Raw genomic sequence first — 27,730 nt, forward strand, 5'->3', positions numbered from 1 at the left:
GATGCAGGGTCTCAAGGCTTTGGGCCGTCCTTGGCTGCTTTCCCAGACGACAGGCAGGGAGTTGGGTGGGAACTGGAGCACATGGCTCCATGAACTTTTTGAGAACATTTTTATGCATGAATTTTGAAATTGTTTTTAAAGACGCACAAATTCAGAGACAGAGAGAAAGACATTTTCCATTTGCTAGTTCACTTGCCAAATGCTTGCAATAGCCAGGGCTGAGTGTGGCCAAACCCAGGAGCCTGGAGCTCCGTCTGAGGCTCCTGTATGGGTGGCAGGTGCCCGGGCCATTCTCTGCTGCCTTACCAGGCACAGTGAGCTGGGTCAGGAGAGGAGGAGCTGGCACAGACTGAGACTCAGATGCAGGATACTGAATTACAAACCCTTGTTTGTAATTGACATTTCCACATGCACCCCTCGCGTAGTTTCCTGCACCAAGATGAATATACCTTTTAATTCCACACACTCAGGCTAAACAATACTGAACCCCTGGGAGAGAACTCCTCCCTCTTTGGCACTGTCTGATTCAGCTTCTTGTCTCCAGGACAGCCTCGGCTGGCACTCATCAAAGCTTTAACACCACGCTGGACCGCAGCGGCTCCGTTCCTCGCTGCTTCCCCAGGAGAAGCGAGTGCCCATGTGTGCGCTCAGCATCTCAGGCGCGTTGAGAGCTGCTGCGTTCTCGGCGACGATGCTTGCTTATTCACAGGCAGCAAACGTGTCACAGGGAGAACGCGTGCACAAATGACCACTGAGCATGCGCTGGAACGTGATTCATTTCCTCATGTGTGGCCCATGGCAACCTGCTCAGTCTCTTCTGATTATTTCCAGGGGCTGATAATCTCTCTCCAGGCCCCACCTCTGAGAGGCCCCACCAGGCCTCCCACAGGACAAAGCACATCCGAGCTGTAACATGGCCCTCATTTCCTGGCTCTGTGCTTTGGGGAATATTGTCAAGTGTGCATGCCTCATGGGTACGCATACCCACCTCCCAGAACACTTATTATTTGTCCCACTTCGAGTGTCTCTACAACACATCTATACTGTGTGACCTGGCATGCATTTTGTCCCCTGTGCGTCTCTTTTCTCCTCTGAACACATGAACCTGGTGGGGGCAGGGAGTCTCCTTTTCATTAGTATTGTGTCTCTGGTCCTTAGCATGGTGCCGTGTAGAGTGCTCGGCAGTCACGCTGTCTCTGTCCATTGAATGGCTTTCTGTCCTTTAGGGCGTGTGTCCTGTGACCGCGGACCCTCAGACGAAGGAGAAGGAACCTGGCTGAGAAGCTCCACCTGCTCTTTGGAGAAATGCAGAGTTTCAGTCCTGAGCAAACTCGGGGGCTGCTGGAGCCGGAGCGTACCAAGTCGCTGCTGCCTCGGGACAGCAGGGCCTGGGAGAAGCCAGTCCATCCAGCCTTCACCCAGGACTGGGAGGCCGTGGAGGTCGGGGCCGCTGCTGCCTGTGACATCGGGGAGAAAGGTGAGGGGCTGTCGATGTCGCGGAGGTGGGCTGGTGGGGCAGAGCCCAGGGAGGGATTGGATGTCCAACCCCTCACTCCTCATTCGGCAGAGGGTCACAGGGCCCCTGCGTGGCCAACCTCGCCTCGTCATCCTGAAGCCTAGCGGCTCGAGGCAACAGCCAGGCATGAGCTGTTGATTCTGCGGCCCTCTCCAGACCTGACTGGAGAGCCCGTCTCTCCTGCTGCCCTTCCTGCGTGCGCTGTTGTCCAGCCAGCCGGTTAGGCTCTCACAGCCCTGGGAGCACAGACAACAAGAGCACGTCTGGACAGACGGTAGAGTCGCGAGGCCAAGAGTGGACAGCGGAGGGCACCTGCCTAGGAGGGGTGACCCAAGTGGAGCACTTTGGAGTCCACTGGGGAGTGGGGGGGGGGATCAGATTTTGCTGATGAATGTGAGGAAGGGAAGGGAAAAAGTGATTAGGGATGAATCTTGGTGTAGGCAAGAAGTAGTGCCCATTGCTGAGACGTGAACTCCTGACAGACACACAGGAAAGAGGGGCTGAGCCTTTTACTGGGACTGTCTTCTCATTTTAGGGATTTGCCTATTTTTATTTGGAAGGCACATTTACGGAGAGAATGATGAGAGAGGGAGAGGGAGGGAGAGAGAAAGAATATCTTCCACCTGCTGGTTCACTTCCCAAGTGGCCACAATGACCCAGAGCTGAGTTGATTGGAAGCCAGGAGTCATGAGCCTCCTCTGGATCTCCCACATGGGTCCAGGGTCCCAAGGTTAGGCTTTCTGCTACTGCTTTCCCAAGCCACAAGCAGGGAGCTGGATGGGAAGTGGAGCAGTTGGGATTGGATCCAGTCCTCTAATACAGGATCCAAAGCTCTAACGTGGCAGCTTACTGCACCATGGCACCTGCTCCTTGAGAAAGCTTGATTTTCTTGGGCAGGTGACAGAGTGAAGGCTCAGGCAGTGGAGCCCATCTGGTGACTCTGTTAAAGATATTCAGGTAGATCCAGGCAGCTGGTGACAGAAACGGGATCAGAATTGCGTTTTCTCAGTGCCCCCAAACCACAAGGCTGTCTGACTGTGTGTGTGTGTGTGTCCTGCGAACTCCTGCGAGCCAGCCTGGCCACCCACTCACTGCTCCTCCCCTCCTCTCCTGTCATCCCCACCCCAGGCCTGACTTCTCAGGAGTCAGCGCTTTCCCACGAGTGGAGCTCCCTGGAGGAGGAGGAGGAGGAGGAGGAGGATGACGACGATGAGTTGGAGGACTCCCAGGTACGGCACAGGGGCAGTTATAGCTACAGAAAATGGACTAACCATCTCCTCATGTCCATCCCCGCTAAAATCCTCACTGCCCCACGGCCCGGTTCTGCCCTAGCTGTGCCACCTCTTCACTGATGGGACCTGGAGCGAGACCTTGAATTTCTCTCTGCTTTGAGAACCCTTAGCCGTGAAGGGTGACATCATGCTAACTTCTTCCTGGCACCTGTGAGCTGATCCTGAGAGCAAATGAGGGTTAACAAATGGGTTGGCAGTGAGATGCTATGATTACATATGGCAGAATGCATAACTGGAGGGGTGGTTTAGCTCACCATGATGGGGAGTCCAGTATCAAGGTGTTGGCATCTAAGGAGGGTCTTGTAGCCACAGCCCAGCAGCCAGAGGGTGCCAGGTGGCCAGGCACAGCTAGCTGGGGCCCCTCCTCCTCTTCCCACAGGGGTTCCTCTAAGCGTCATCAAGTCCCAAGAGCCCTGCCTCTAGGACTGTGAGTGTTAAATCCCCAAAGCCTGGACCTGGGAGGACAGAGACCGAAGAGAGATGACATCTGTTGGTGGCTGCTTGCCCCAGGCAGCATCCTTTCCTCACCAGCCCAGTCACGGTCCAGCTGGGAGATGGGGGGATACCGCAGTGGGAACCCTGGCCGATCCCGAGAGGTGACGTGTGGAAGAGCTGCACAGAGGCTGCTGGGCTTCCGGAGAGGGACATGTGTGTGGGTTGTGTCTGAGATGCCCACTAGATATTTCGATGTGGACATGAAGTGGACAGGTGAATAATGTGGGGCTCAAGAGATGCATTGGTTCAGACATGGGCATCCTTTGTGAGATGCAGGATGTTTATAACTCTGGGGCTTTAGATGCCAGCAACGTCCTCAGCTGCCAGTCCGCCATTCCGGACTTCCGTCCGACTAGACGCCGATGTATTTTTCTCTTTTGTGTATTTGCATGTAGTCACTGCGTCACACAGCCTTTCTGATGATGTATCACCCTGCAGTCCCTTCTTCCCACAGTCACAGCAGTGGGCCCTTCCTTTGCAATGATAATTCTCTATTTTTCTGTTGCAGGGCTTTGTGGAGTGGTCCAAGTCCCCACAGCAAATGACAATCGTCTTGATTGTGTGTGTGGTCTTTTTGTTCTTGGTTTTAACGGGAATGCCCATGATGTTTCACATTTAACAGCCGTGGTCGTGGTGGTTCTGAAACAGGTGCCCGGGCATGAGGCAAGCAGGTGTCCTGGCTGAAAAACCAGGAATGGATATTGCATACTTATCTTTTGCCTTTCAAAGATCCATGGCGATAATTTTAAACAACTTTTAGCTTGACTGTGTTCCATTGAAATGAAGACATCATTGATTGCGATGCATATTATTTTGTAACATCCCTGAGAAAGAAAAATGCTAATTCCTCACGTGAGACTACTAACTGGAAGCTGCCTGCTCAGTTCAGGGACGGGGGAAAAGTGTGCAGTTTGCAATGAATCTAAGATTTACTGACATCAAGCCATCTTTGCATTCTCCGGACGGCTGCGGCCCCGACTTTTCCCGTGCCAAGTTCTCTTCCGGATGTTTTCCGTGGGCTCCTTCCTCTGTCTTCACACGTGAGGTCGGTGCTCTCTCTGGCCGCACGGTTGAGCTTGTCTTGCGGAAAGCGTCACTTTTACCAGGTTCATGCGTCTGGATCGTGACCGGGCGTGAGAAGTGCCAGCCGCCTGACGCTGGGAAGGAATTGGTCAGCAGCGTCGTCGGTACGGGAGCTGTGGAGCAGACGGCACCCCGAGCTTGCCCAGCCCTGCCCAGCCCTGCCCAGCCCTGTGTCGTGATTTCATCAATACCTCTCACTGTGTGGATTCATTGTGCTATTTGCAATGTTCTTTCAACCTCACGAGAACACATAGTTCCTTAGAATTGTTCACGTTCTGCCTGTCATGCACACATTCTGTAATCGACCCAGTTCTTTTTTTGTTTTCTCCCACCCTCTTTCTTCTTTCAGCTTCTGCTTGCTGTTTACTCATTAGGAGATTTTTTCCCCCCCAAAGATTTATTTAGTTGACTTTTGTTTTCCCAAATCACTACTGCTAGAATCTGTCATATCCATCATGTCTTCTCCTACTCGTGTTTCCTTCGCTATCCGTAACGCTATTTTATTCATTACCCCAGTCTTTCACTTGAATACTGACTCTGATGTCTTGATAATTGCTAAGCTAGCTTACTACTAACAAAGCACTTGTGGATTCAGTCTTGGTCACAGCTCCAGGCTCGATACCTTGTGTGCTGGTCTGTGTTGCTCTTAAATGCTATTTTTGTTGCGTTTCTAAAGAGTGCTTGGAAACTCAGCTGTTTATTGTTTAGGAATAATTCTATTTTCTCGTCTTACTACACTGTGAAGAGATTGTGGCCTATAACAGACCTGCGTTCAAAAGCTTCTATTGTGACCCAGAGCACGTCCACGTTTTGCAACTGTTTGGTAAGCGCCGAAAGCAGGCATGTCTCCTCTGTCTCCACACGTCCAAACTTGCAGATGTGAATTCAATCTCCCAGTTGCACCACGTGCTCGCGTCGGCCCACGCATCTGTCAGAAGCTGACGAGGTTGTGTAAGGTTGTGCTACTGCGAGTGTGTTTGCTCACGTGTGCTTGTAACCTTTCCTCGCTGCGTTCAACAGCTTTGGCACACGGTGCAGACAAATGCAGCCCTGCTGTGGATTTTCCAGCCAACAAGCACAGGTCCAGGCGTGTCGCAGGCACGCAGTAAATGCTAGTGAAAGCTTGATCCTTTGTCAAGTGTGAACTGATGGTCATTAACCAGTTAACCCCTTGCTGTGTGCACTGACTGTTCCAATCACAGCATCCTTCGGGCCTTGTGCTGGGCCCAGGCTGGCCGTGTTTGGGTCAGAGCGAAGGAACAGCCCTTGTGACCTCTCACCCTGCTGGACACAACCGCTATGGAATACAATATGGAGATTAAAAGAAAAAATCTAGCCATGTGGCCCAACCATCCCATCACTGTGCATCCAAGAAACATGAAACGCTGTGTGCTAACGGCACCTGCCCTACTCGCGTGGAATCTGCCGAGGTGTCTGTGCTGGAAATGTGACAAACACTCATGGGACCTCTGACTCCGGAAGAGGAACCCTGTTGGTTGCAGCAAAGTGCACGGACGCAGAAGACACCCTGTTGCTTGACATACTCCAGATGCAGAAAGAGAAACAGCACGTTTTCCCTCCTTTGTGGGCGCCAAAAAGTTCTGCATAAAATGTGGGTTACAGGGGGTGGGGGGCATTGGAGGGAGTTTGCACCATGTTGAGTTTACCGACTGTGACAAGGGTACCCTGAAATGTAAAGTTTAAAATAATAATAAGAAGAAAAAGTTTAAAAGGGGATCTGGCACCCAATCCTTGCCCGGTGTCTACTAACCCAAGGAGGATGAAAACCAGCCGACCGGCCGTGTGCCTTCCAGAAACGTGCATGTTCTGGGCTACAAACGCTCCTGTCCACGTGCAGAAAGCGTTCGCCTCTGTTGAAAGGCTATTCGCAGCTTGGGGATACGGCCATCGGAAGGGTTCACTCTATGAGCCGTGCAAGTGCCGGCCCACGATTTTGCAAAGATCACTGCTCTGTAAGGTGGCTGGTTCTTGGCACTCCCCTTTGTGGCAGGTGGAACGCGTTGGTCACTTCTTCCCCACTCTTCCCGCACTGCGCCAGGGCTTGGCTGACGGCCGTGCAGAGCTGACAGCATCGGGTCTGAAAGCGAGCTTGCTTGTGTCCACTCTCGTCTCTGCCCGGGTTCAGTGGACATCAGGTGGAGGTGGCCTAGCGGAAGCCTCCGGGTCAGCTGCCGGCGGGAGCTGGGGCTGTTTTCTCCAACGGAGACAGCCTGCGTCCGCCTCGGCAAAGTCACCCTCCGCGGGTCCTTCCTCCAGACCGCTCTGCCTCGCCTCGTTCTTTTCCTCTCTGTGTCCAGCCTGTTTCATCCAAGGGCGGAGTCTATTGCTCCGGGTTCACTTACTTCGATGCAATGTGTGATCCGAAACACGGCGGGGGGGGGGGTGACAATGCAGTGATTCTGCATTTATAGCTGCGCACCCTGGGGGCTGCGGAGCAGGCTCCTGCTGAGACCGCCACCCGGCTCATCCTTTCCTTGCGGGGGAGTACTTCCTGTTGTGTGAGACCGAGGCCCAGGCCCACAGCTCTCAGCTCTGCTTTTTCTGCAGGTCTGTGCAAGGTCACGCCTCTGTCAGGCCCTGCTCCTTCTGTGGCCTCCCATGCCGGTCCCCTTCCCATCCAGCTGCCTGCTAATGTGCCTGGGAGGGCGGTGAGGGAGGGTCCCATGTTTGGGTTTCTGCCTACAACCTGGAAAACTAAGATGAGGGTCCTGGCTGCGGTGCTCGCCTGACCCTGGTCTGGCTGCTGTGTCCTTTTGGGGAGTGAACCGGCAGGTGGATCTCTTTCTTTCTCTTTCAAATAAATAAATACATATTAAAAATAAGTGGGTTTGGGACTCTGCCTAATGTTTCATTTTCACTTTAAAAATTTGAGAGACACATGTGCAAGCTCGCATCTCCCAGGCCTTTCCAACATGCCTTCACTGACGGGGCTGGTCCATGTGGAACCTGGAGGCCAGAGCTCAGTGCAGGTCCCTCCTCTCCACGTGAGGGCCGCCTGAGCCATTTCAGCCTCCTAGGGTCCACACCGGCAGGGAGCTGGAGGTGGGCACCTGACCCTCCCATGGGGGACACGCTCATTGGAACTCCCCAAAGCCCTGCTCCCAGACTGCTCATTGAATTAGGATTGGAATTTTATAAGAGGGGAAAAAAAGCAATATATGACCAGGAACTTATGGCCATTGCAGGGTCATGGCCATTGTAGGGCCATTGATGGGGGGAGTGTGGAAGACCCACTGCTTTGAGGCATAAGTTGGGTTGGGGAATCAAGAATACAAGCAGAAGTTTGCAAGGTGTGTGTATGTGTGTGTGGTTAGCTGGAGACTTCTTTGCCGAGTCCAGACAGGGAGTAAGGGAGGCAGGGACTCTGCCAGGCAGCCTGGGACACCGCGCTCACAGGCTTAGATCAGTGATTACACCTTAATAAAATACGTGGGAAATGGTGGAGCAAGCTGTTGGTAAGTGGGCAGCAGGTGTGAGCGTCTCCACCAGCTATGGCCACGGGGTGGCGCCCTTGCGCCGCTCACAAAGGAATCAGACTTGCGATTAAGTGACCATTGCCAGGATGGGTGCGGGGCAGTGGAGAGGGGAGCGGTGTGCTCTAGGCTTGGCTAGCACCCTCACCGCAAAGGCTCAGAAAACCCATCTGTCTGCGGGAAGCCCCAGGCTCACTCATCCGAAGCGGCAGGTGTGTGTCCTGTTGGCCAAAAGGGTGAGCTCGGAGGACAGCCTGCCCGCTCCCTGCCAGGCCCTGCGTGCCGCCCTGGGGGTCGGAGCAGCCTGTGTCCTTCCAAGCAGGCCTCTTGCTGCGGCTGAAGCGGGCAGGGAGGGGGTTGCCCTGGTGACGGCAGGACGGGCGAGGTCCTTCCTGCGTGATGCTCTTCCAGGGCAGGTTGGTTCTCCTGTTCTCCACTGTGTCTGCCACCAAGTCACATTCTGATCAAAGTTCCACTTGCTTTCTGGACACCCGAAGGGATCTCTGATTTCACTCTTTATTATTATTATTTATTCATTTCTTTTGGAAAGACAGATTTATACAGAGAGGGAGAGACCAAAAAAAAAAAAAAAAAATCTTCCATCCACTGGTTCACTCCCCAAGTGGCCGCAACAGCTAGAACTGAGCCGATCCGAAGCCAGGAGCTTCCTCCAGGTCTCCCACACGGGTGCAGGGTCCCAAGGCTTTGGGCCGTCCTTGACTGCTTTCCCAGGCCACAGCAGGCAACTGGATGGGAAGTGGAGCAGCGGACACAGACTGGCATCCAGGTGGGGCCACAGGGAGAGGGGTTGGCCTGTTGCACCACCAAGCTGGCTTCGAGCCCTTCATTCTTAGTCCCCACCCCATTCCCGCCCCAGCATTATCTGGGTAACCGTTATCAAGAGGCACGTCCACAGTTGTGTGATGGGAGACTGATGGGCCTGTTTGGACAAAGGCCACAGAGGAAGACAAGGTAAAAAGGGAGGGAAGATGGGAGTAGGTGAGGAGAGACGGAAGAATTTCAGAGAAATGGACTGGGAGATCAAGACAAAACAGGAGGAGTGAAAGCGAGAAGAGGAAACTCAGGGAATTGCTGTGCCCCCTCCCCTTCTGCCGCAGGTGTACTGGGGGGGACCCTGGGGTCTTACAGAACCTGTGCGCTGGGTTGGGGGTGAAGACCCCCCACCCGAGCCACCTGTGTGATGGCCAATTAGGCTCCTTGTGGGGCCCCTGGCCTGGGGCAGTGGGGCCCGGCAGCAGGGCGTCTGGGAATTGCGTCCCCAGTCCCTGTGTGACTGGGCTCTCCGAGGGACCAGTTAGAGGACTTTAGGAGCCCGCTGTACTGAGGCAGATCTGGGCACCTCGCCGCCAGGAGTCCCAGACACACAAGCCTCTCTTCACCTCCCTGGGACTGGAAGGTCAGACAGGAAGGAAGGTGTGGGTGCTGTGAGGAGGGGAGCCTGGGGGTGTCTTGGGTACCTCCACATGTGGGAGAGGTGCTAGCACGAGTTTAGCAGGTGCTCAGGAAGTACACGGTGAGTGGGCGAACAGCTAAGACCTCCAAACTCCGGGCTCTGCATGCAGGGTCCTGGGGGGTGTCAGGAAGCCGCCGCAAGCTCCGAACGGCTGTGTCAGAATTCAGGAGCCCAGGGCTAAGCAGGCATGTCTCCTGGCTCAGGGTGACCCTTTGGAGGAGGGGTCGTCAGGGTTGAACTTGGACACAGGGAGGTCCCCAGGTGACTGTCATAGCAGATGGATCCCATGACAGGGAGAAGCTGGGATTTCTGTAAATGCCTGCCAATGCTCTGTTCCAGCCAGAGCAGCCATAGTTAGGGTTTTCTGTGTGGGACTGGTGATTTTATGATGGCTCAGTGTGTTTCTTAAAATATTTGTTTTATTTATTGGCAAGGTAGAGTGACAGAAAGAAATCTTCCTTTCTCTGGTTCATTCCTTAAATAGCAGCAATGGCCAAAGCCAGGAGCTTGTAATTCCATCCAGGGTCTCTCACGTGAGCTGCAGCCAGAAGACGTGGGCCATTCTCCACCGTTTTCCCGCGTGTGTTCACGCAGAGATGGGTTGGAAGTGGAGCAGCTGGGACTCGAACTGGTGGTCTGATATGAAATGCCGGTGTCACAGCTCAACCAGCATCTGTGTGTGTTAAATCAGACGGCCTTGCGGGGCACCCGCGCGTGCAGAGAGCGAGGAGAGCGGAGCGCTTGTCTTGCAGAGGAGGGAGGAGAAAGCGAGACACAGGAGGGGCAAGTCAGCAGGGGATGGGAAAGGAAGAGGAGAGGAGTGCAGCGGGAGAGCAGAAGAGGAGGGCCGGGACATCCCAGCCCAGGGGCAGGTGCGCTGACCCGCCCCGCTGTCCTCCCCGCAGCATGGGCCAGGGCCCCTGGAACCACACGGGGACCTCCGACTTCGTGCTGCTGGGGCTGCGCGCCCCACCCTCCCTGAGACCCTTGCTGTGGACGGCGCTGCTGCTGGCCTACCTGGCCACCGTGCTGGGCAACGGCGCGCTGCTGGGGCTGATTGCGCTGGACCCGCGGCTGCACCGGCCCATGTACCATCTGCTGACCCACCTGGCACTGCTGGACACGGCGTACGTGAGCACCACGCTGCCGCAGGCGCTGGCACACATGCTGGCACGGCACGCCCGCCTCTCCCTGGCGCGCTGCGGGACGCAGCTCTACGTGGGCATCTCCCTGGGCAGCTGCGAGGCCATTCTCCTGGCCGCCATGGCCCTGGACCGCTGCCTGGCCGTGTGCCAGCCCCTGCGCTACGCGGCGCTCATGACGCCCGCACGCTGCGCTGCTCTGGCGGGCACCGCCTGGGCGCTGGGCTTCGCTCTGTCGGTGCCCAACGCCGCGGCCGCGCTGCGCCTGCCCTTTTGCCCCGGGAGGCCCCCGGTCGACCACTTCTTCTGCGAACTGCCGGCCGTGCTGCGGACAGCGTGCGCTGACACCGCCACCAACCACCTGCTGGTGTACGGCCTGGGTACGCCCATCCTCCTGCTTCCCTTGACCTTCATTCTCGCCTCCTACGCCCTGATTCTGGCTGCCGTTCGCAAGCTGCCTTCCACCAAAAGCCGGCTCAAGGCGCTGTCCACTTGCAGCTCCCACCTGGTCGTGGTGGGTCTCTTCTATGGCACGGTGACCGCCATGTACTTGCGCCCGCGTGCCTCCAGTGCCCTTCCTGCCACGCATCACAAGCTGGTGGCTGTGTTCTACCTGGTGGTCACACCTGTCCTGAACCCACTCATCTACAGCCTTCGGAACCGCGAGGTCCATGCGGCGGCCCGCTACGTGCTCGCCAGGCTCCCGGGAACCCGCACTGCGCGGCGCTGACCCGGGCCTGCTAGGTGCACAGCCGGCTGCACCTGCTGCGTCCCGGCCTTCCCGCAGGCTCTCTGTGGCCACCACCCAACTCCTGCCGCCACTCGGGGGAGGCAACCCAGCAATGGCCCGCGTGGCTGAGTCCTCACAAAGGCGCTATTTGTGAACTCTGCATTTTCTAGGATCCTTATATATCATTAAATATTATTTTTGGCAACCTTGACAGTGAAAATCATTTTTTAAAAAATATATATTTTTATTAATTACATTGCATTATGTGACACAGTTTCATAGGCTCTGGCATTCCCCCAACCCCTGCCCGGGCCCTCCCTCCATGGTGGATTCCTCCACCTTGTTGCTGTATTACATTTCAAATTCAGTCCAGATTCTTTCATTGCAAGTGTATACCAAGCATAGAGTCTAGCATCTTATTGTCCAGGTAAATTCAACAGTTTCTTGGGGAGACCATCTCTGGTCTGAAGGCAGAGCTGGCAGAATATCATCCCGGTCAATTTAAAGCCACGACATAACATCAACGACAATTTACAACATTATGGAATTAATTGACATGGTATTTAGTAACCAATACGTTAAAAAAAATGCCAGTTCTTAACCACATCCTGTGACTACTTCATTGACATTTCAATTTTAGTTTATACACAGAACTAGCTGCTATACACCTTAAAATGGCTCTAGGGTACTGTTCAGCTGTCCCGTGTCTATTTTCCTTTTAGTATTTAGCAGTTTATAGTGTTGAGGCATAATTTTGCTGAACTTGGCAGATTTTAGGATAGTCTAAACTGGGTTATAACTCTAACAAGGCATATGTCAACAGTTGAGGTATAGAACTATTTTAGGAGGGGTGTGCAGAGAAATCCTCAATACCTTAGTGAGGAGTAACTAATCTTTGTGTCCTACCTAGTAAGGTATGTGTGAGTCCATGTTGACCATTTCCTGTCTGGTTCTAAGCTTTCCTTATTGTTCTCTGTCTACCTATTATAATTTGTGTGTGTGTGTGTGTGTGTGTGTGTGTGTGTTTGGGTGGGGGGCTTTGGAGTGACCCTCATGGTCATTGCAAGAGAGGGTGGGGATCCAAAGTTGGAACTAGGTAAGGACCAGAGAAAGCTCTTCTCCCAAGGCCCGAAAGAAGCCTATTGTTCTTCCGCTTCTGCAGCCAGCTCAGGGCTCCTGGCTGTTGTTCCGATAACCTTGGGTCCTGTAAGGAAGGATTTGGGCTTCTTTCATCCCATGTGGTAGACCCAAATGGGGGTGGATGATCTCAGAGTTCTCGGCCTCCGAAGGCACTCTAATTCCCAGTGGTCTCCTTGGCCGTTGGGATGTAATCCTTGGTGCCCGTACTGATAGTCCTTGGTGAGGATCCAGGGGTCTCCAGGGTTGGGATTACGAGCCTCCTCCTGCCCCCTGCTCCACTCTGGGACCCACCCGTGCTCTGTGGAAAATCAGTTTTGGTTTGTGGGCTGTGGGATGCCAGCGCCCGACAAAGAACGAGGGACTGGTCCGTGGGATGTTTGCCCGGGGTTAGTAACGAAAGACTCCCGTGGACTCCTGTTTTCTTGTAGTCCAGTGAGTGGTGGTGGCTTTTTACCGTCACCGACATCAGCTCGTTACAAGGGCTTGTGGTGTGTTCAGGTTCAGCGTGAGCTCATGGGGTGGACATCGCTGTGGTCCCCAAGGCATTAGCTCATGACCGCTCTCTCTCTCTCCTCCTGTTCTTTCTTCTCTTCCTTCTTCAGTCTCATCTTGCTACCTCTGCCCTCTCTCCTCTGCTCTGTCTTCCTCATTGCCCCCTCCACCTCCAATGAGTGAACTTGCAAAATCTATGCAAATGAATTAAAATATTTCTTTATTTTGCTTGGAAAGCCAAGCAAACAAGAGAAGAGGACAGCAGCATCTTCCGTCTGTTGGTTCACTTCCCGAATGGCCAAAGCTGAGCGGCTCTGAGCCAGGAGTTCTTCCGGGTCTCCCACACAAGTGCAGTGCTTTGGGCTGTCCTCCACTGCTTCCCCATGTCATATGTAGGAAGCTGGATGGGAAGTGGAGCAACCAGGATATGGACCGGTGCCCATATGGGAGGTGAATGCTTCCTGTATCACTGCTTTTTCTTTCTTCTTTCCACATCTTTTTCTTTCTTCTTTCGTTCCCCTCCCCCACCCCGACTCCTAAAAAGGGGAGAGACAGAGAACACCAGTTTCAAGTGCTCGGTTCAGCCCTCATGCACACTGTGTTGTTGGTAGCCATTCCCATGCTCTCCCACGCCTTCACGTTGCAAATCTGAAGTGGCACACCTGATTAGTACAATAGCCGTAATCCGACAGTCCACAGTGGAACTTTTCCGATGCCACATGTGGAAAAGCGTATGACAAGGAACTGTTGCCTACCCAGAATAATTATTCATCATGTTATATGAAGTTACCTCTGGGCTGTGGGTATAAGGTTACTCGTAAATGGATATAAATGGGCATTTGTTTATGCTTCATACACAACCTTATACATAGCATCCACAGCGAATGAGAGAATGGGCTAGTCCCACTAAAGTCCGATACTCACACCTCGCAGCTTCACTCCCCAGACAGGGCCCTCCGTGGGAGGGTGCGCGCGAAGTGGGAGGGTGCATGATGCGATTAGAGTTAGGTTCTGTAGGTGGACGGGGCCCTCACACTGAGTTAGTACTCCTGCTGCTGAAGTGCCGCTCTCCTGGGAGGCCGTCTGCACTCCATGAAGCAGCTCTGACCCTGAGCCCCGAGACCCTGAACCCTGTGAAACAAATGCTCACTGGTTCGAGTTGCCTGATCTGAATGCTTTGTAAGACACCCTGTACAGATGAGCCAAATCCACTAACTCGAATGCCAATGGACAGGGGAGCTCAGCTGCTCTGAGATCTTGAAGATGGGGTAACATCTTGCTCAGTTCTTACCCATGGATCTAAGAGTTGGGCCCAGGAAGCACCTGCAGGAGGGGCGAGGGACCAGGAAGGCAGGATGTGACTGTGTGGGTGTGCAGTGCGGGGAACAGGTCTCCGGGTTGGGCCCTGGGCTGAAGGACCTCCATGAGCCCCACGCTCGCGACGTCGGCAGGGGAGCAGTGTCCAGGGGCTGAGTGCGACTTCCTGCCCATGGCCCCCTTACAGCAGGACACTGGGCACCCCAGGCTTGGCGGCTGCACCCCCAAAACAACGGCCACGTGCAGATGTTCTGGGAGGAGCCAGAAGATTGGCAGGATCTGCTCTGGGGGCTAGCCCCTAAAGCCTCAAGGAAGCTGACGAGCCTAAGTTCCCACTTCACGTCCCTTTGGGAAACAGTACGTGCTCCTCAGCACCCCACTTGGGTCTGTGATGTCCTCTCTTCCCTCCCAGGGCAGGGGCTGGGGGTGGGACCCTCTACCAGCTAGCCATCAGCAGGCAGCCTGGGTCAGCTGAGCCTTTGGATCAGCTCAGCTCCAGTCTCTGCAGCCATTTGGGGAGTGAACCAGCAAGCAGATCTGTCTCTCTCTCTCCCTCTCTCTGTAAATCTGCCTTTCAAATAATATATATATAAACCTTAAAAATGACAAGAACCCGAGCCAGCGATCCTAGCCGTCCTTGGTGAAGGAGAAGGCCGGCTCACCCACCTTGCCGCCAGTGCAGAGGGTCCTTCCAGCTGTCATGGCAGCCAGGGCTGTGGTCCACGAGACTCAGGGAGGGGGCGGGTGCAGGCAGGGAGGCGTGGCCAGCAGCTGTGACGTCAGGAGGCGTCACACTGCCTGCCGTCACCAGCCACCCTGAGCCTGCACCGGATCACACTGGATCACAACGGATCACACTGCAGGAAACCCCGGGCCTGGTACAGGCAGAGGTCCTGGTGAGTCGGGAGCCATGTGGCTGCTCCTGTGCTGTGCGGGGTCGGTGGGCCCAACCACATTCCAGGGGGATGATAGCCACATAGAGAGTAGATAGATAATATATATGCATGTAATAAATTAGTAATTTATTGATAATAGATACTAGATGCTTAATAGGTTCATAATAGATCACAGATGGGTAACAGATGAAGATTAATACTTAATGATAGAGGTATAATAGATAATACATAAGGAATAGGCCATTAATAGGTAATAGATAAAATATGTTGATGATTGCATGATGATGATATGTAATAGCTGGTTAACAAGTGGTAATAGATCAATAAAGGATGGGCAATATGAAGAAATGGCTGCATAGATAGTAGCCATGGATACTAGACAGGTAATAGAGGGTAATCATGGATATTGCTTACATCCATAAAAGGTGGCAGAGTTGCCAACACACAGAGCTAATATTCTCTACCACCCGTCTATTAGCTGCTATGCATCTGTGATCAAACTAGTATCTATTATCTGCCTAGTACCTATATTATCTATTACCCAACTATTATATATCCATCGTCTATTATTGATGTATCTTATCCATCATGTATTATTCCATCATATATTATCTATTTTAATTTATCTTGTCAGCCATCTCATCTATTATGAATATGTTAAAGTCACTCATTATTGATCTGTCATTTATTATTAGCCCATTATCTATTATTTATCATTGGTCTGTTATCAGTCTATTTTCTATTACCTATTAATTACACCTGTAGCTATCCAGCATCTGTTTATGATTTATTTATGTATTTTCTGTTAGCCACCTAGTGTATATTCATCTGTCAGCTATTATCAATCTATCCTTCATCCTATGTTAGCTATTAGCCAACTATTACCCATATATGATTTATTATCAATCTACTAAGATTGATGTATGATCTGTTATGTATTATCTACTACCTATCTATCCATCTGTGTTTGTGTCTATTAACCATTTATCATCTACGTGTTCATTAGCTATCATTTATCATCAATCTATTAGCCACCTACTACTGAAATATCATTAATTATGTTATATATTATCAGTCTATTATAGATGCGTTACCTACCAATTGCTTATTACCTAGTAACTTTTCTATTATCAATCAATTGTTGATGTATTATCTACCTAATGATATTGATCTACCAACCATGTATTGTCCATTAAGAACCTATTATCTACCAGCATGAGCTGAGGTGCTCACATGAGAGTGAGTGGGGTGTGTTGGCCATGGGTGGGAGCCTGGAGCCATGAGGAATCCTGTCTAGGAAGGCAGAAAATCTAGCAAGGGTCCACAGACGCATGCTACCACAATCTTAACTGTACAGATGCAACAATGAGAATGTTTATTAAAAAAAATTAGATATGAATGAGGCCAATGCCAATCCTCTCCCCCACCTCCCCGCCCTGGCCTTGGGACCCCACATGGGCACAGTCTGTGTCTTGGCTGCTCTGTTTCCCATCCCTGCTTGTGGCCTGGGAAAGCAGTGGAGGATGGCCCAAAGCCAAGGGATCCTGTGCTCATGTGGGAGACCCAGAGGAGCCTCCTAGCTTCTGGCTTCAGCTTAGCTTAGCCCTGGTTGTTGTGGACATTTGGGGAATGAAACAGTGGATTATAGATCTTTGTCTCTCCTTTTCTCTGCAAATCTTCTCAAATTAAGCAAACAGAAATTAAATTTTAAGTGTGGCCTCGTGTGTACCTATGGAGAATATCTAGTTTTACATTGAATGAAGATAATCTTGAAAACTTCCTGAACATTGCCCTGAGCACCTGCTAATTCACAAGCTGGTTCACCTTCCTTGCCTCTTCAGTATTCGGCTCTAATCTAGTTCCACACTTGTGTTAGCCCCAGACCTTAGAGGCAGGAGTGCTTCTTGTTGCCAGCCTTGAAAACATGGCCGTTCACACAGTAGGGCATCAATTTAAGCTTATCCACATGGCCTGAAGATGGGTTCCCAATTAACACTACCTTTGTCCTCGCAAGCTCAACCGATTCAGGAAAAACTCCCACTGGTTTTTTTTTTTTCATCTTTTTAAATTTAATTCCACAGGGATTAGGGGAAGCCTCAGAGACCCCTCATTTTGGCTTAAACCAGCCATCCTCCTGCTGTGAGGACAGAGTCGATCTGGCGTTGTCCAGATGTACGCAGCTTAGTGTACGTGGTGGGCAAAGGAGTGAAGAAGGTCGGAGCAGGGTTTCCAACTCGGAATCCCAGGAAGATCGGGCAGGTAGGGAGTTGTTTTGCTCTGGCTGCTGTGCCCCGACTCCATTTGTGCCCCTGGGTGGACTCTCAGGCCAGCTGACCTCTGGCCAGAGGAGGAGGAGGGAGGCGGAGGCCCACACACAGGCTGATCTCACTGTAGCTGTAAGTAACACAGAGGGGTCGCTTAGGGGAGGTGGGGACACAGAAGATGAAGGGAAAGGCATTTGCAGCACAGCCAGCTTCTGTCGGGGTCTAGGCAGGTGCCCTCCGTGGTTTCTCTAGCTCTCCCTCCATCCTGTGCTGGAGTCACACACACAGAGCTTGTTCACCAATGGGGGGGACCAAGTGTCGGGAAGCATTAGAGAAAATGTTTGGCTTCATGCATTGGAGCAACGGACAGTTTGAGTCAAGTTCTCTATGATTCTAAAGCCCACATTCTTTCCATAAAAATAGCATTGTTCCTAGGAATGGCTAGGAAAGGAATGTCTGGATTGGGAGGTGGAAACCTGGGCTGGCATTCCCTGGATGAAATGCAGTCCCACTTTTGGTTGTCCAGAGCTGTTCCGGTTTTCTAGCATGCAGAGGTTTGACTAACCATTTAATATCAGTGAAAACGTCGGGTCCTGCACGGGATTTCCAAGCCCTTCATGAAAGTAGCCGCTCAGTCCTGAAAGCCATAGCTTGCCGAGCTTCTCACAGCTATGAATTCCACCCTGCACAGTAGGTTTGATTACCATGCCAGCACTGGCATCCAACTGGGCATCAGGCGAAGATAGAATTCGCTGTGTGGATCCAAACATGTTCAAGTCGTTTCCAAAGAGAGCCGGAGCCAGAGAAACGTGCACCTGCCTCAAAGGCAGGCAGACGGGGGCCTCGTTGCTGTGCTTTCTGTCTAGTTCGGAGTCACGTCATCTCGATGAAGTTTTGTTTCCTCTTGAAATTTTAATTTCTCTTTCGCCACACGTAGACAATAATCCCTAAATAAAAATTTCCTACAATCTAGATGGATGAATTAACATGCAAATCATAAAGACAATTTATTTGGATATCACATAATAATCATTGATAGTAATTGTTGCTTATTCTATGCCAAAAATTGGTGCATGGCAACCATATGAGAACTAAAATAGCTCAGATACATTTAAGGAACTGGGGTCTCTGTGAGGATGGGTGACTTGTTCAGAATCTCCCAGCTCTGAAGTCGATATCCAACCCACGTTTGGTTCTGGTTTCACAGTGAAGGTGCTTGCTGAGGTCACTCCCTCACCGCAGATCTCAGACGGGGCTGTTGGGAGTGGTGTGGGTTAAGCAATGCGTCCAAGCTGACCAGCTAAGAAAGGGATAAACAGAAAGCTCCTCTGGGCAGACAGAAAACCCTGGAGCCTTTTTTTTCTGCATCTGCTCACTTCCCAGCTAACTCCTGGGGAGTTAGAGTCTCAGCCACCGAGATCCTATGAAGAAAACCCCACACTGTCACCATTCATGGCCGGTCTCACACACTCCTGACTTCAGCTACAGACACCCCAGCTGGTCCCTGTGATAACACAGAGGGACCCTCTGCCCTTCCCAGCAGTCCAAGGTCCCCTGGATGCACAGGCTGTCCTGAACAAAAGCATCAGCATTTTCATTTCACCGAAACCCGGGCGAGGGGCTCAACCGCTCCAACCTCAGATTGTTCTATTTCAAACGCTGTGATGATACATCAGTGAGAGAACTCAACCCCTGAGTAGAAGGACAAGGACAAGGGACCCGAATGTCGGGCCAACGCACGCTGAAAACCACCAACAGACATTCCAGTTGCCATTCAGATTCGTTAAGATCCACTTGTTGGGCGTGGAAATCTGGTTGTAGCAATGTTGAAGTGAGCGTGTTAGTGAGAAGGTGCAGGCGGTGGTGTGGACGGCAAAGGGGGACTGAGAACCAAAGGTTGGTGTGACCACTCGCTGCAGTTACTGCAATGAACAATGCAATAAATGCTTGTTAAACGTCACAACATCCAGTATACGCAGAAAAAAGTACAGAAGATATAAATAAAATGAGAGAAGAGCACACACGTGTGAACATTCTCAGGTGTGTATGACATAATTTCTCTTCATTTTCACATTCATTTCATAAAATTCACAGTTTTGATCCAGTGGAGAAGACTCCAGGGAAGATATGCGGGAAATTATGTTCCTTCTTCAAAGCAAAATAGAAATCGAAGGGAAACGATTACCCATCTTCCTTGATATTATTTGAGTTTTGGCAATTTTACATGTGTAAGTTAAAATACTTTTGATTTAAAACAACCAATGTGGAAGGTGCATACAATAAAAAATAATTTTTTCTTTCAACATCATTTTAAGGATTAAAAGAATTGGGTAAAAAGCCGGACATATGATGCACACTCTGTAGATTCTGCGTTAGGTCAGTCTTCCATGTTTGGGCTTCAGGAAACTCAGCCTGAGTCAGGGACTCAGTGACAGGGAGCCAAGTACGTGAGCTGCCCCCAAGGTGTGTGTCACAGGAAGCTGGAATTGAGACTCTCTCTGAAAGGGAATTGGGCTTGGTAAGGGTAGAACAAATGCTCCATTCACCAAAGGCCAAAGTTGACAGACCCTCCCCGTAGCTCCCAACTCCTGCATCCTCCTGTGCAAGCACTGTGTTGGGCAGAGCTGAACAATGGCAGACCTGGGGCTGCGATCATCTTTCCCAAAGTATTTTTTTTTTTTTGCAGTAGGGAAATCTATCCATATCTGGACAAAATCAGAAACCTTGTTTCTTTCTAAAAAATTATCATAGTTGATTCTTATCACAAAGGAATTTATAGGCTCCATGCGAAGTGATTGCTCTTCGGTGTCATCCTAACCTTTGTGTTGCTTCTCTAACCCCACCCAGTCTCCTGGAAGCCAACACCATTCTTCCCCTTTTACAACACCAAAGCACATACATGCAGTGTGCAATAGGTTGTAATAAGCAGACAGAGTAGGATTTCTGTTTGTGTGTGTGTGTGTGTGTTTTTAATTTTAGAGTAGGTTTTCTGACGTGAAGCAATGGGCAGGTTTCACGGGACTGAAGGTTGTGACAAGGAAGTTGTCCATTGTGGGTATTAATAAGGTGGGTCCATGAAGAGTTCAAATCCAAAGAATGAGCCTAGGTGTCGCTTGATTTTGAAAGGACCCACAAATTGCTGCATGAAAATGGGTTGTAAAACAAATATCCTCAAGGAGAGGTAATTTCATTTGGCTTAGAGAAAATGGCTTGATCTAGGTTAGGACAAGATGTGGAGAGAGATTTGCAAAGCATTTTATATATATATTTTCAGATGGAGTTGTCCCTGGAATTGGCCAACATGACCAGAGTCGAAGAATTTATCTTGTTGGGTTTGTCAGCCAAGGTGGGCATCAGAGATGCCCTGTTTGTGGTCTTCCTGGCCCTCTACCTGCTGACGCTCCTGGAGAACTCCCTCATCATCTACCTCATCGGCAGCCACAGGGAGCTCCACAAGCCCATGTACTTCTTCCTGGGCAACCTCAGCTGCCTGGAGATGTGCTACGTGTCGGTCACCATGCCCAGCCTGCTGGTGGGGCTGTGGACAGGACCCTACCGTGTGCCCTTCACAGCCTGCATGACCCAGCTCTTCTTCTTCATTTCGCTCATCTGCACTGAGTGTACCCTCCTGGCCTCGATGGCATATGACCGCTACGTGGCCATCTGTCGACCTCTGCACTACTCATTGCTCATGCGACCCCAGGTCTGCCAGGCCTTAGCCTTGTCTTCATGGCTTGGTGGGCTGGTTGTCTCGGTGGCCAAGACCACATGCATTGCCAGCCTTTCCTACTGCGGTCCCAATGTCCTCAACCACTTCTTCTGTGATGTCTCCCCTCTGCTCAACCTGTCCTGCACCCACGTGGCCCTCACGGAGCTGGTGGACTTCATCTCTGCCATCATCATCCTCTGGGGTTCCCTCCTCATTGCCATGGCCTCCTATGCGGCTATTGGTAGGGCTGTGCTCCACATGCCGTCGGCCGCTGCCCGTCACAAGGCCTTCTCCACCTGTGCCTCCCACCTGGTGGTGGTGGGCATCTTCTACTCAGCCACAATCTTCATCTATGCCCGCCCCAGCCGCATAGAGGCCATGGACCTCAACAAGGTGCTGTCGGTCATCTACACGGTGGTCACGCCCATGTGCAACCCCGTCATCTACTGCCTGCGCAACAAGGAGGTCCAGGTAGCATTTCAGAAGACCTTGCACTGGTCCTCACGTTAGCCAGATGACCACACAGAGAGCAATCTCAAATTATCAATATTTTGTTTTTTATTGAGATGGAATTCCTATGCCACAAATGTCATTGTTTAAACATGTGTCAGTCGGCACTGCTGCCTGAATCCTTTAATGATAGAAGCCCCAACACACTAGCCTTCTACTTCACCCACCTCAGCTCTTGCGAGCAATCCTTCTGCTCTGTATGGCTATAGTTTGGCTTGCTCTGTACCTTTGATAACAATATTAATATGCTCTGTGGGATAGTGTGACAGCTTCTTTCAATGAGCTTGATGTTTTGAAGTTAATACCTTTTTTAGTATACATTAGTGCCTCATTCCTTCTTACGAATACCCTCACATGTGTGCTTTGCTTTATGATTCATTAGATTAGTCACACTTCATAGCATGAACTAATGCTACGTTAACACAAGTGAACAGCTCTTTGTCTTGACGATTGTTTAAAATTCACTTGAGTCTTGCTCTGAAGTGGAACGGCTAGACCCTATGTTAACCTTATGTTGAGCTTGCTGAGTATCTGCCTAGCAGTGGTTCCATGTAATGGACACTACTTTTAAAATAACGTAAACATTCATAAATGAGATAATTGTTAAATAAATTATAATGCCTTCCTCTGGTGCAATATTAAGAAACATGTGATATATTTGCTTACATATATGTATACATATATATTTACTTTCTTGGTAACATAAAATTAGATCTTTGAGGAAATTTTAAGTATTTACTTACAAGTATAAAAACTTGTACATGTCTGTCAATATTTGCGTGTTGTTTTTTCTGAGATGCATACACTCAGGCTTTGAAGCAGAGACAGACAGCAGCAGCTTGAGCTGAGACCTGAAGCGCCTGCCTCCCCTTGGAGTGCTGCTTGAGGTCCCATCTCCTCTCAGTCCAGCCCATCTTCCTGTCGATGCTTCCTGGAGACACTATGTGATGGTTCAGGCTTTTTGGTCACTGCCAATCTTGTGCGAGGCGCAGATCGAGTTCTGGGTTCCCGGTTTGGGCCGGCCCAGCCTTGGCTAGTTCAGGCATTTGGGGGAGTGAATCGATACATAAAAAGATCTCTCTGCGTCTCTACCTTTTCATGGATTTCTATGTTTCTGTCATTCTGCCTTTGAAACAAAACAGGAAACTAAACATTAAATGTTTTCAGGAAGCTCTAGAATGTTTTTTGGAAATTCCTGTCACAATAAAAGTTACTAATTGAAATTTCTATGATGTTTTGAACTTTCTTTTGGCAGTAAGTATGAAAAAACATGGTGTGTGGACTTGGTGAGAATAGTATGGTAAGAAATTTTGTGCCAAGAAAATAATTTAGGAAACTTATGGCAAACCAGCTGTGAAAATGTTGATAATGTTTTGTGTTCTGTTGCAGAAATACTGGAAGAAGTTTATTCAAAACAGAGTGAGGGCCCAGCTCTGTGGCCTAGCAGCCAAAGTCCTCACCTTGCCCATATGGGCACCAGTTCTAATCCCGATGGCCCCGTTGCCCATCCAGCTGTCTGCTTGTGGCCTGGGAAAGCAGTTGAGGACGGCCCAAAGCCTTGGGATCCTGCAGCTGCATGGGAGAACCAGAAGAGCTCTTGGCTCCTGGCTTCGGATCAGCACAGCACTGGCTGTTGCAGTCACTTGGGGAGTTAATCATTGCACAGAAGTTCTCTGTCTCCCCTCCTCTCTCTATATATCTGATTTTATAATGCCATGTGAAAGTAATTTTTGTTGACGCCATGAAAGATGTCAGTTACACGTTATGATATAGAAACATCAGCCTCGATGCCAAAATGTACAATGTAGCTATGTTACAATCTTCCAGACACTGTGTGTGTGTGTGTGTGTGTGTGTGTGTGTGTGTGTGTGTGTGTGAGTGTGTGTGTGTGTGTGTGTGTGTAGGTCTAAAGTGTGAGAATTCGGAAATATGTTCTCTATTAAAAATACCATTGTGTGAAAGATACCACCAGTGATTTGCTTTTCATTACTCACTTTGTGGCAAGCATCTGGTTTTTTTTTTTTTTAAATTAATGTTGCCATATTAAAATTCACTTTGATCTCTCTTTCTCCCATAGGGTAAGACTTAGTCTTCTTGACTAGGAAATCAGGAGGAGAGATTACATTTTGATTTCAGCATCCTAGATTGCACAGTGCCTCAGTGTGTCCTGCCTGGCGAACCCAAGCGAGCTGGCTCTCCGTCCACTGGGAACCTGGCCCTTCCTTCAAGGCCTGTCTTACAGTTGCCTTCAAGTGGACCCCAATGGCCCTGGAACTCCTGCATGATGCAGTTCTGGGGTCCTCAAGTAACACAACACGAAAACAAACAACAGTGGGCCTGGCGTGATGGCCTAGTAGCTAGATCCTCGCCTTGCATATGTAGGGATCTCATGTGGGCACAGGTTTGAGTCCCGACTACTCCACTTCCCATCCAACTCCCTACTTGTGGCCTGGGAAAGCAGTAGAAGATGGCCTAAAGCCTTGGAATCTTGTGCCTGTGTGGAAGACCTGGAAAAAGCTCCTGGTTTCAGATCGGCTGAGCTCCGGCTGTTGTGGCCACTTGGGAAATAAGCCAGTGGATGGAAGATCTTTCTCTCTGTTTGTTCTTATTCTCTGTAAGTCTGTCTTTCCAATAAAAAAAAAATAAATCCATGTCAGGGACCCTGGGATGGATGGGTGGTTTGGTGGGGCTTCCCTTTTATCTCCTCTCTTACCCTGGGTACAGAAAAAAAAGAGAGAAAATGTGGAAATAATGGTCTAACCCACTTTCCTGTATCCCCTGACCCTTTGTGCCCTAATCAACTATTAAAGATAATCAAAATAAATAAATAAATAAATAAATAAATCTTTAAGAAAAGCCCATGAAGAACAGCATGTGTGCAATGCAGAAGAGTGGAGCTCCTCAGCTCTGCCTGGTGCCCCTGCCCAGAGCAAGGCCTGGCACTTAGTAGGTGCCTCATGAAATGAGCTGAAAATGAGAATAACTCATCAAGGGAAGGACATGTCTTGTTGAACTTTACATTTCCAATTATTTGTGGCCATCAGAACATCTGCTACTTCTAGAGACCTGACTGAACTTCAGATTTCCTCATCACCTTTTTTTTCATAGATTCTCAAGTTTAAGTCTCGCTAAGGGAGGTATGAGGCTATGAGAAAAATGCCAATCCAAGATACTGAGTGTGAGTTTTAACGTGCTTTATTTGGTTGGACAAGAGGCAGGAGGAAAAATTCAAAACTTAAATTTGACAACTGATTTTTTCAATACAAATTTGCATTGGGATTCCAGATGGAGAATATTGTGTTAGTTGGGGAACCTTTGCCTGAAAAAGAAAACTTGTGTTTCAGATATCCAGTGCTTCATGTTGAATGTCATCTCGCATGCCATGGGAAAAAGATACTCTACTTTTCTGAGAATTGACTGATATTATGTTCACCCATTTTTCCCCCCATATCTTTTATCAGGCAGAGGGAATTTTCTAGAGAATTCCGGAATTCTGAAGGAATGATAGCCCATATATACAGCTTACATCATGTATTCTTTTTATATCTCCACATTCCCCTCCTCTGTGAACTGGCTTGTTGCCCGTCAGTTACCACAGGATGTTGTATCAGGTTTCCAGAAGCTTTGGAATGATGGCACCCAGCACAAGTCCCAGTACCTAACAGCTTCACACGCCTGAAGACTGACTTGGAATCTGCCTGATCTTCCCAAGTCCCAGTACACGCTCATGAAAAGTTTTTTCTTCATTCTTTTCTCTAAACCCACAGAGATTAGGACTGCCCTCAAAGGTCCATCTCTTGGACTTAAGTGGGTCCTTCTTCTCGCAGCTGCTGTAAGGACAGAGCCCTCTTGGCAGCTCAAAACACATAAATGAGGAGAGGGCAAATGATCTCTCATTCCTCAGGGCTAAACGCAGCTTCTCTCACCACAGATGAGCTGGTAGGAGGTCTGTGGATGCATCAGCCAGTGTTTCAAGTCACTAGCGGCTTCCTCACCTCTTGCCGTGGATAGAAAGTAAGTATTGTAAGAATTGTTCCTAGAATCTATTTCAGGAAAGAAAATCAAAGACCCATTTCATTCTAGCTTTGAGGAAAGAAGATACGTTTTATTTGGAGAAGAAAGAGCAAAAAGCCTACATCCTATCAGACACTGGTGTGATGCTGGATGCTGCCAGGGCCATGCAGTCTATGGGAGTTAGTCCCCAGTGGCTCATGGAATCAGGCTTGTTATGTTTATACTGGAGATGAAGTTTACCTGGAAGACCAGGGCACTGACCCGGTGTCACCAGCTGAATGTACACAAATCCTGGGCTAAAATCTGTTCTGCTTGTTTTCAAGGCTCTGATCTTGAGCTGGTGGCAATACACTTCACGCCAAGATTCATGAGTCCACTTGTTGGTCAATGCTGATATTTAAGATGTCACAGACAAGAAGATGAACGGAAGTTCCTAAAGGACCCGCATGATGTAGGGGGTAAGTATCTTTTGCTAAACTTCCGTTTTATTTGGAAATGTGGTGACGGTGCATGTGTGCATCTGTGAGTCATTCACACACAAAACTTATTTCGTATCTTGTTCCTTGGGAAATGTTTGAGTGTTGCTGTGTTGACCTGGCCAGTGCTCAGTACAGAGGCAGTAAAGGAGGCTATGCTTGTGTAGCGTCTTTATTTATTCCTGGTGGAAGCATTGCCATTCTAAGTAGTGGGGAACTTAAACCTTGAGAGTTTAACAATCTTATTTGTGGTCACCAAACCAGAAGTCACACACTTGGCACAGCAGGGACTAGAACCCAATAGACCAAAACTGTATCAGACACCAGAACAAGTCAGAGGTGACAGATGTTTGCAAAATGGGCTCAATTTTTTGATCATCACCTAGTAGCCCCAAATTTGCTGTTTTTCTTAGTGAGTTTTAAATTTTTGAGTTAACATGGAATACTTATACATTTTAAGGGGTTAAATGAACTATTTCAAAACATGTATGCAGTATAAGTGATTGTATTGACTGATTCGCTTTTTTCTCTATTTCTTGTTTAGTAGTTTAAATCAAGGGTATTCTAGGGCATCTCATGTTATCACAGGCATGGTAACATCAAGGAGACTTTGTAAATAAGTTGAATAATAGATGGGTAGATAGCAGAGAAAGAAGGGCAGAAAAAATGATGGAAGACAAAGCAGACCACAGAATAAAATCCTGCTGAAAAGATGAGCAGGAAGGCATTTCAGCACCAAGGACAACCCCACAGAGCCGCCCACTGGCCAGCACCCCACCCTTGCTCAGGACCATGGAGAGAGCGACCAGCTGAGAACCTTGGGCCGCCCCTAGAGAATGCACCTGCCTGAAAGCTCATCGCGTCGCCCTTGAAGCTGCAGGTTGGTCTTTTACCTCAAAGAGGACAATCTTAACAGGATTGTCTCTACCTAAACCGGCAGACTTGCAAGTAGTCATGCTTTTCCTTAATTTGGAGTGTGAGGAACTAAACATTTTTGAGGGAAAAACAATGCTAGGAAGAATGAGAGGAGAGGGAGATTTGTGCTTGAGGGGGGTGAGGGTGGGACGTAGTATTAACGTTTAAAGAGATCTCAGAAGTCACGCCTGATGTCTTCAGTCATGTTTCAAAGGGGAGCGGATCTGCTGGGAGAAGTTCAGGATGCGTCTAAAAGAAATGGTGCTGGTCACTAAGGCTAGGGCAAGGACAAGGACATAGGAACCACTGTAGAAGCTACTTTTAAAATGACTTTCACGTGGATGAAAAATGCAAAATATAAGCTTAGAGATCAAAATGACAACATAGCCAATCCTGCCCACGCAGACCCCTTTTGGAGAGAATGTGACAGCATTCCTTGAGAATCCTTGAGAAGCCCTCTGCGTGCCTACCCCCTTTCCTGCACCCTAAGAGACAGCCACCATCCCGTTTCCAGTCCATCAACAACAGGTGTTTGCATTTCCAAACAATATGCTTCTAAATTTCTGCATGTTTTGTCTTATACAGATTTAATAATTCTGTTGACATATTTTTGTAAATGTCTTTTTGCTCAAGGTTATGTCTCTGAGGCTGATTTAAAAGTGATGTTAGATTTAATTCATTCCTATTTTTACAGAATAGTACTTCATCATTGAATGAACCATAATTTACCTGTCAAGTGTACTATTAGATAGCTGGAATATTTCCATACAG

The 27,730-nt window shown here is 49.6% G+C and overlaps 2 protein-coding genes and 1 pseudogene across 2 annotated transcripts; all 3 read left to right on the plus strand.

Moving 5' to 3' along the window:
• Positions 1–27,730, plus strand: part of LOC121154969 — a 440,652-nt pseudogene that overhangs the window by 36,395 nt on the left and 376,527 nt on the right.
• SMIM17 (small integral membrane protein 17) lies at positions 1,306–3,922 on the plus strand. Its single transcript, XM_040978173.1, has 3 exons — positions 1,306–1,477; positions 2,645–2,745; positions 3,812–3,922. The coding sequence occupies exons 1-3, from the start codon at positions 1,306–1,308 to the stop codon at positions 3,920–3,922; spliced, it is 384 nt and encodes a 127-aa protein (XP_040834107.1).
• On the plus strand, positions 20,595–21,554 carry LOC121155003 (olfactory receptor 5-like). Its single transcript, XM_040978187.1, has one exon. It carries the CDS (start codon positions 20,610–20,612, stop codon positions 21,552–21,554), a length of 945 nt encoding a protein of 314 aa, XP_040834121.1. The 5' UTR covers positions 20,595–20,609.

Source organism: Ochotona curzoniae, unplaced genomic scaffold, assembly GCF_017591425.1.
Source record: "Ochotona curzoniae isolate NIBS_2020 unplaced genomic scaffold, NIBS_Ocur_1.0 contig_2861, whole genome shotgun sequence".
Taxonomy (NCBI): Eukaryota; Metazoa; Chordata; class Mammalia; order Lagomorpha; family Ochotonidae; genus Ochotona; species Ochotona curzoniae.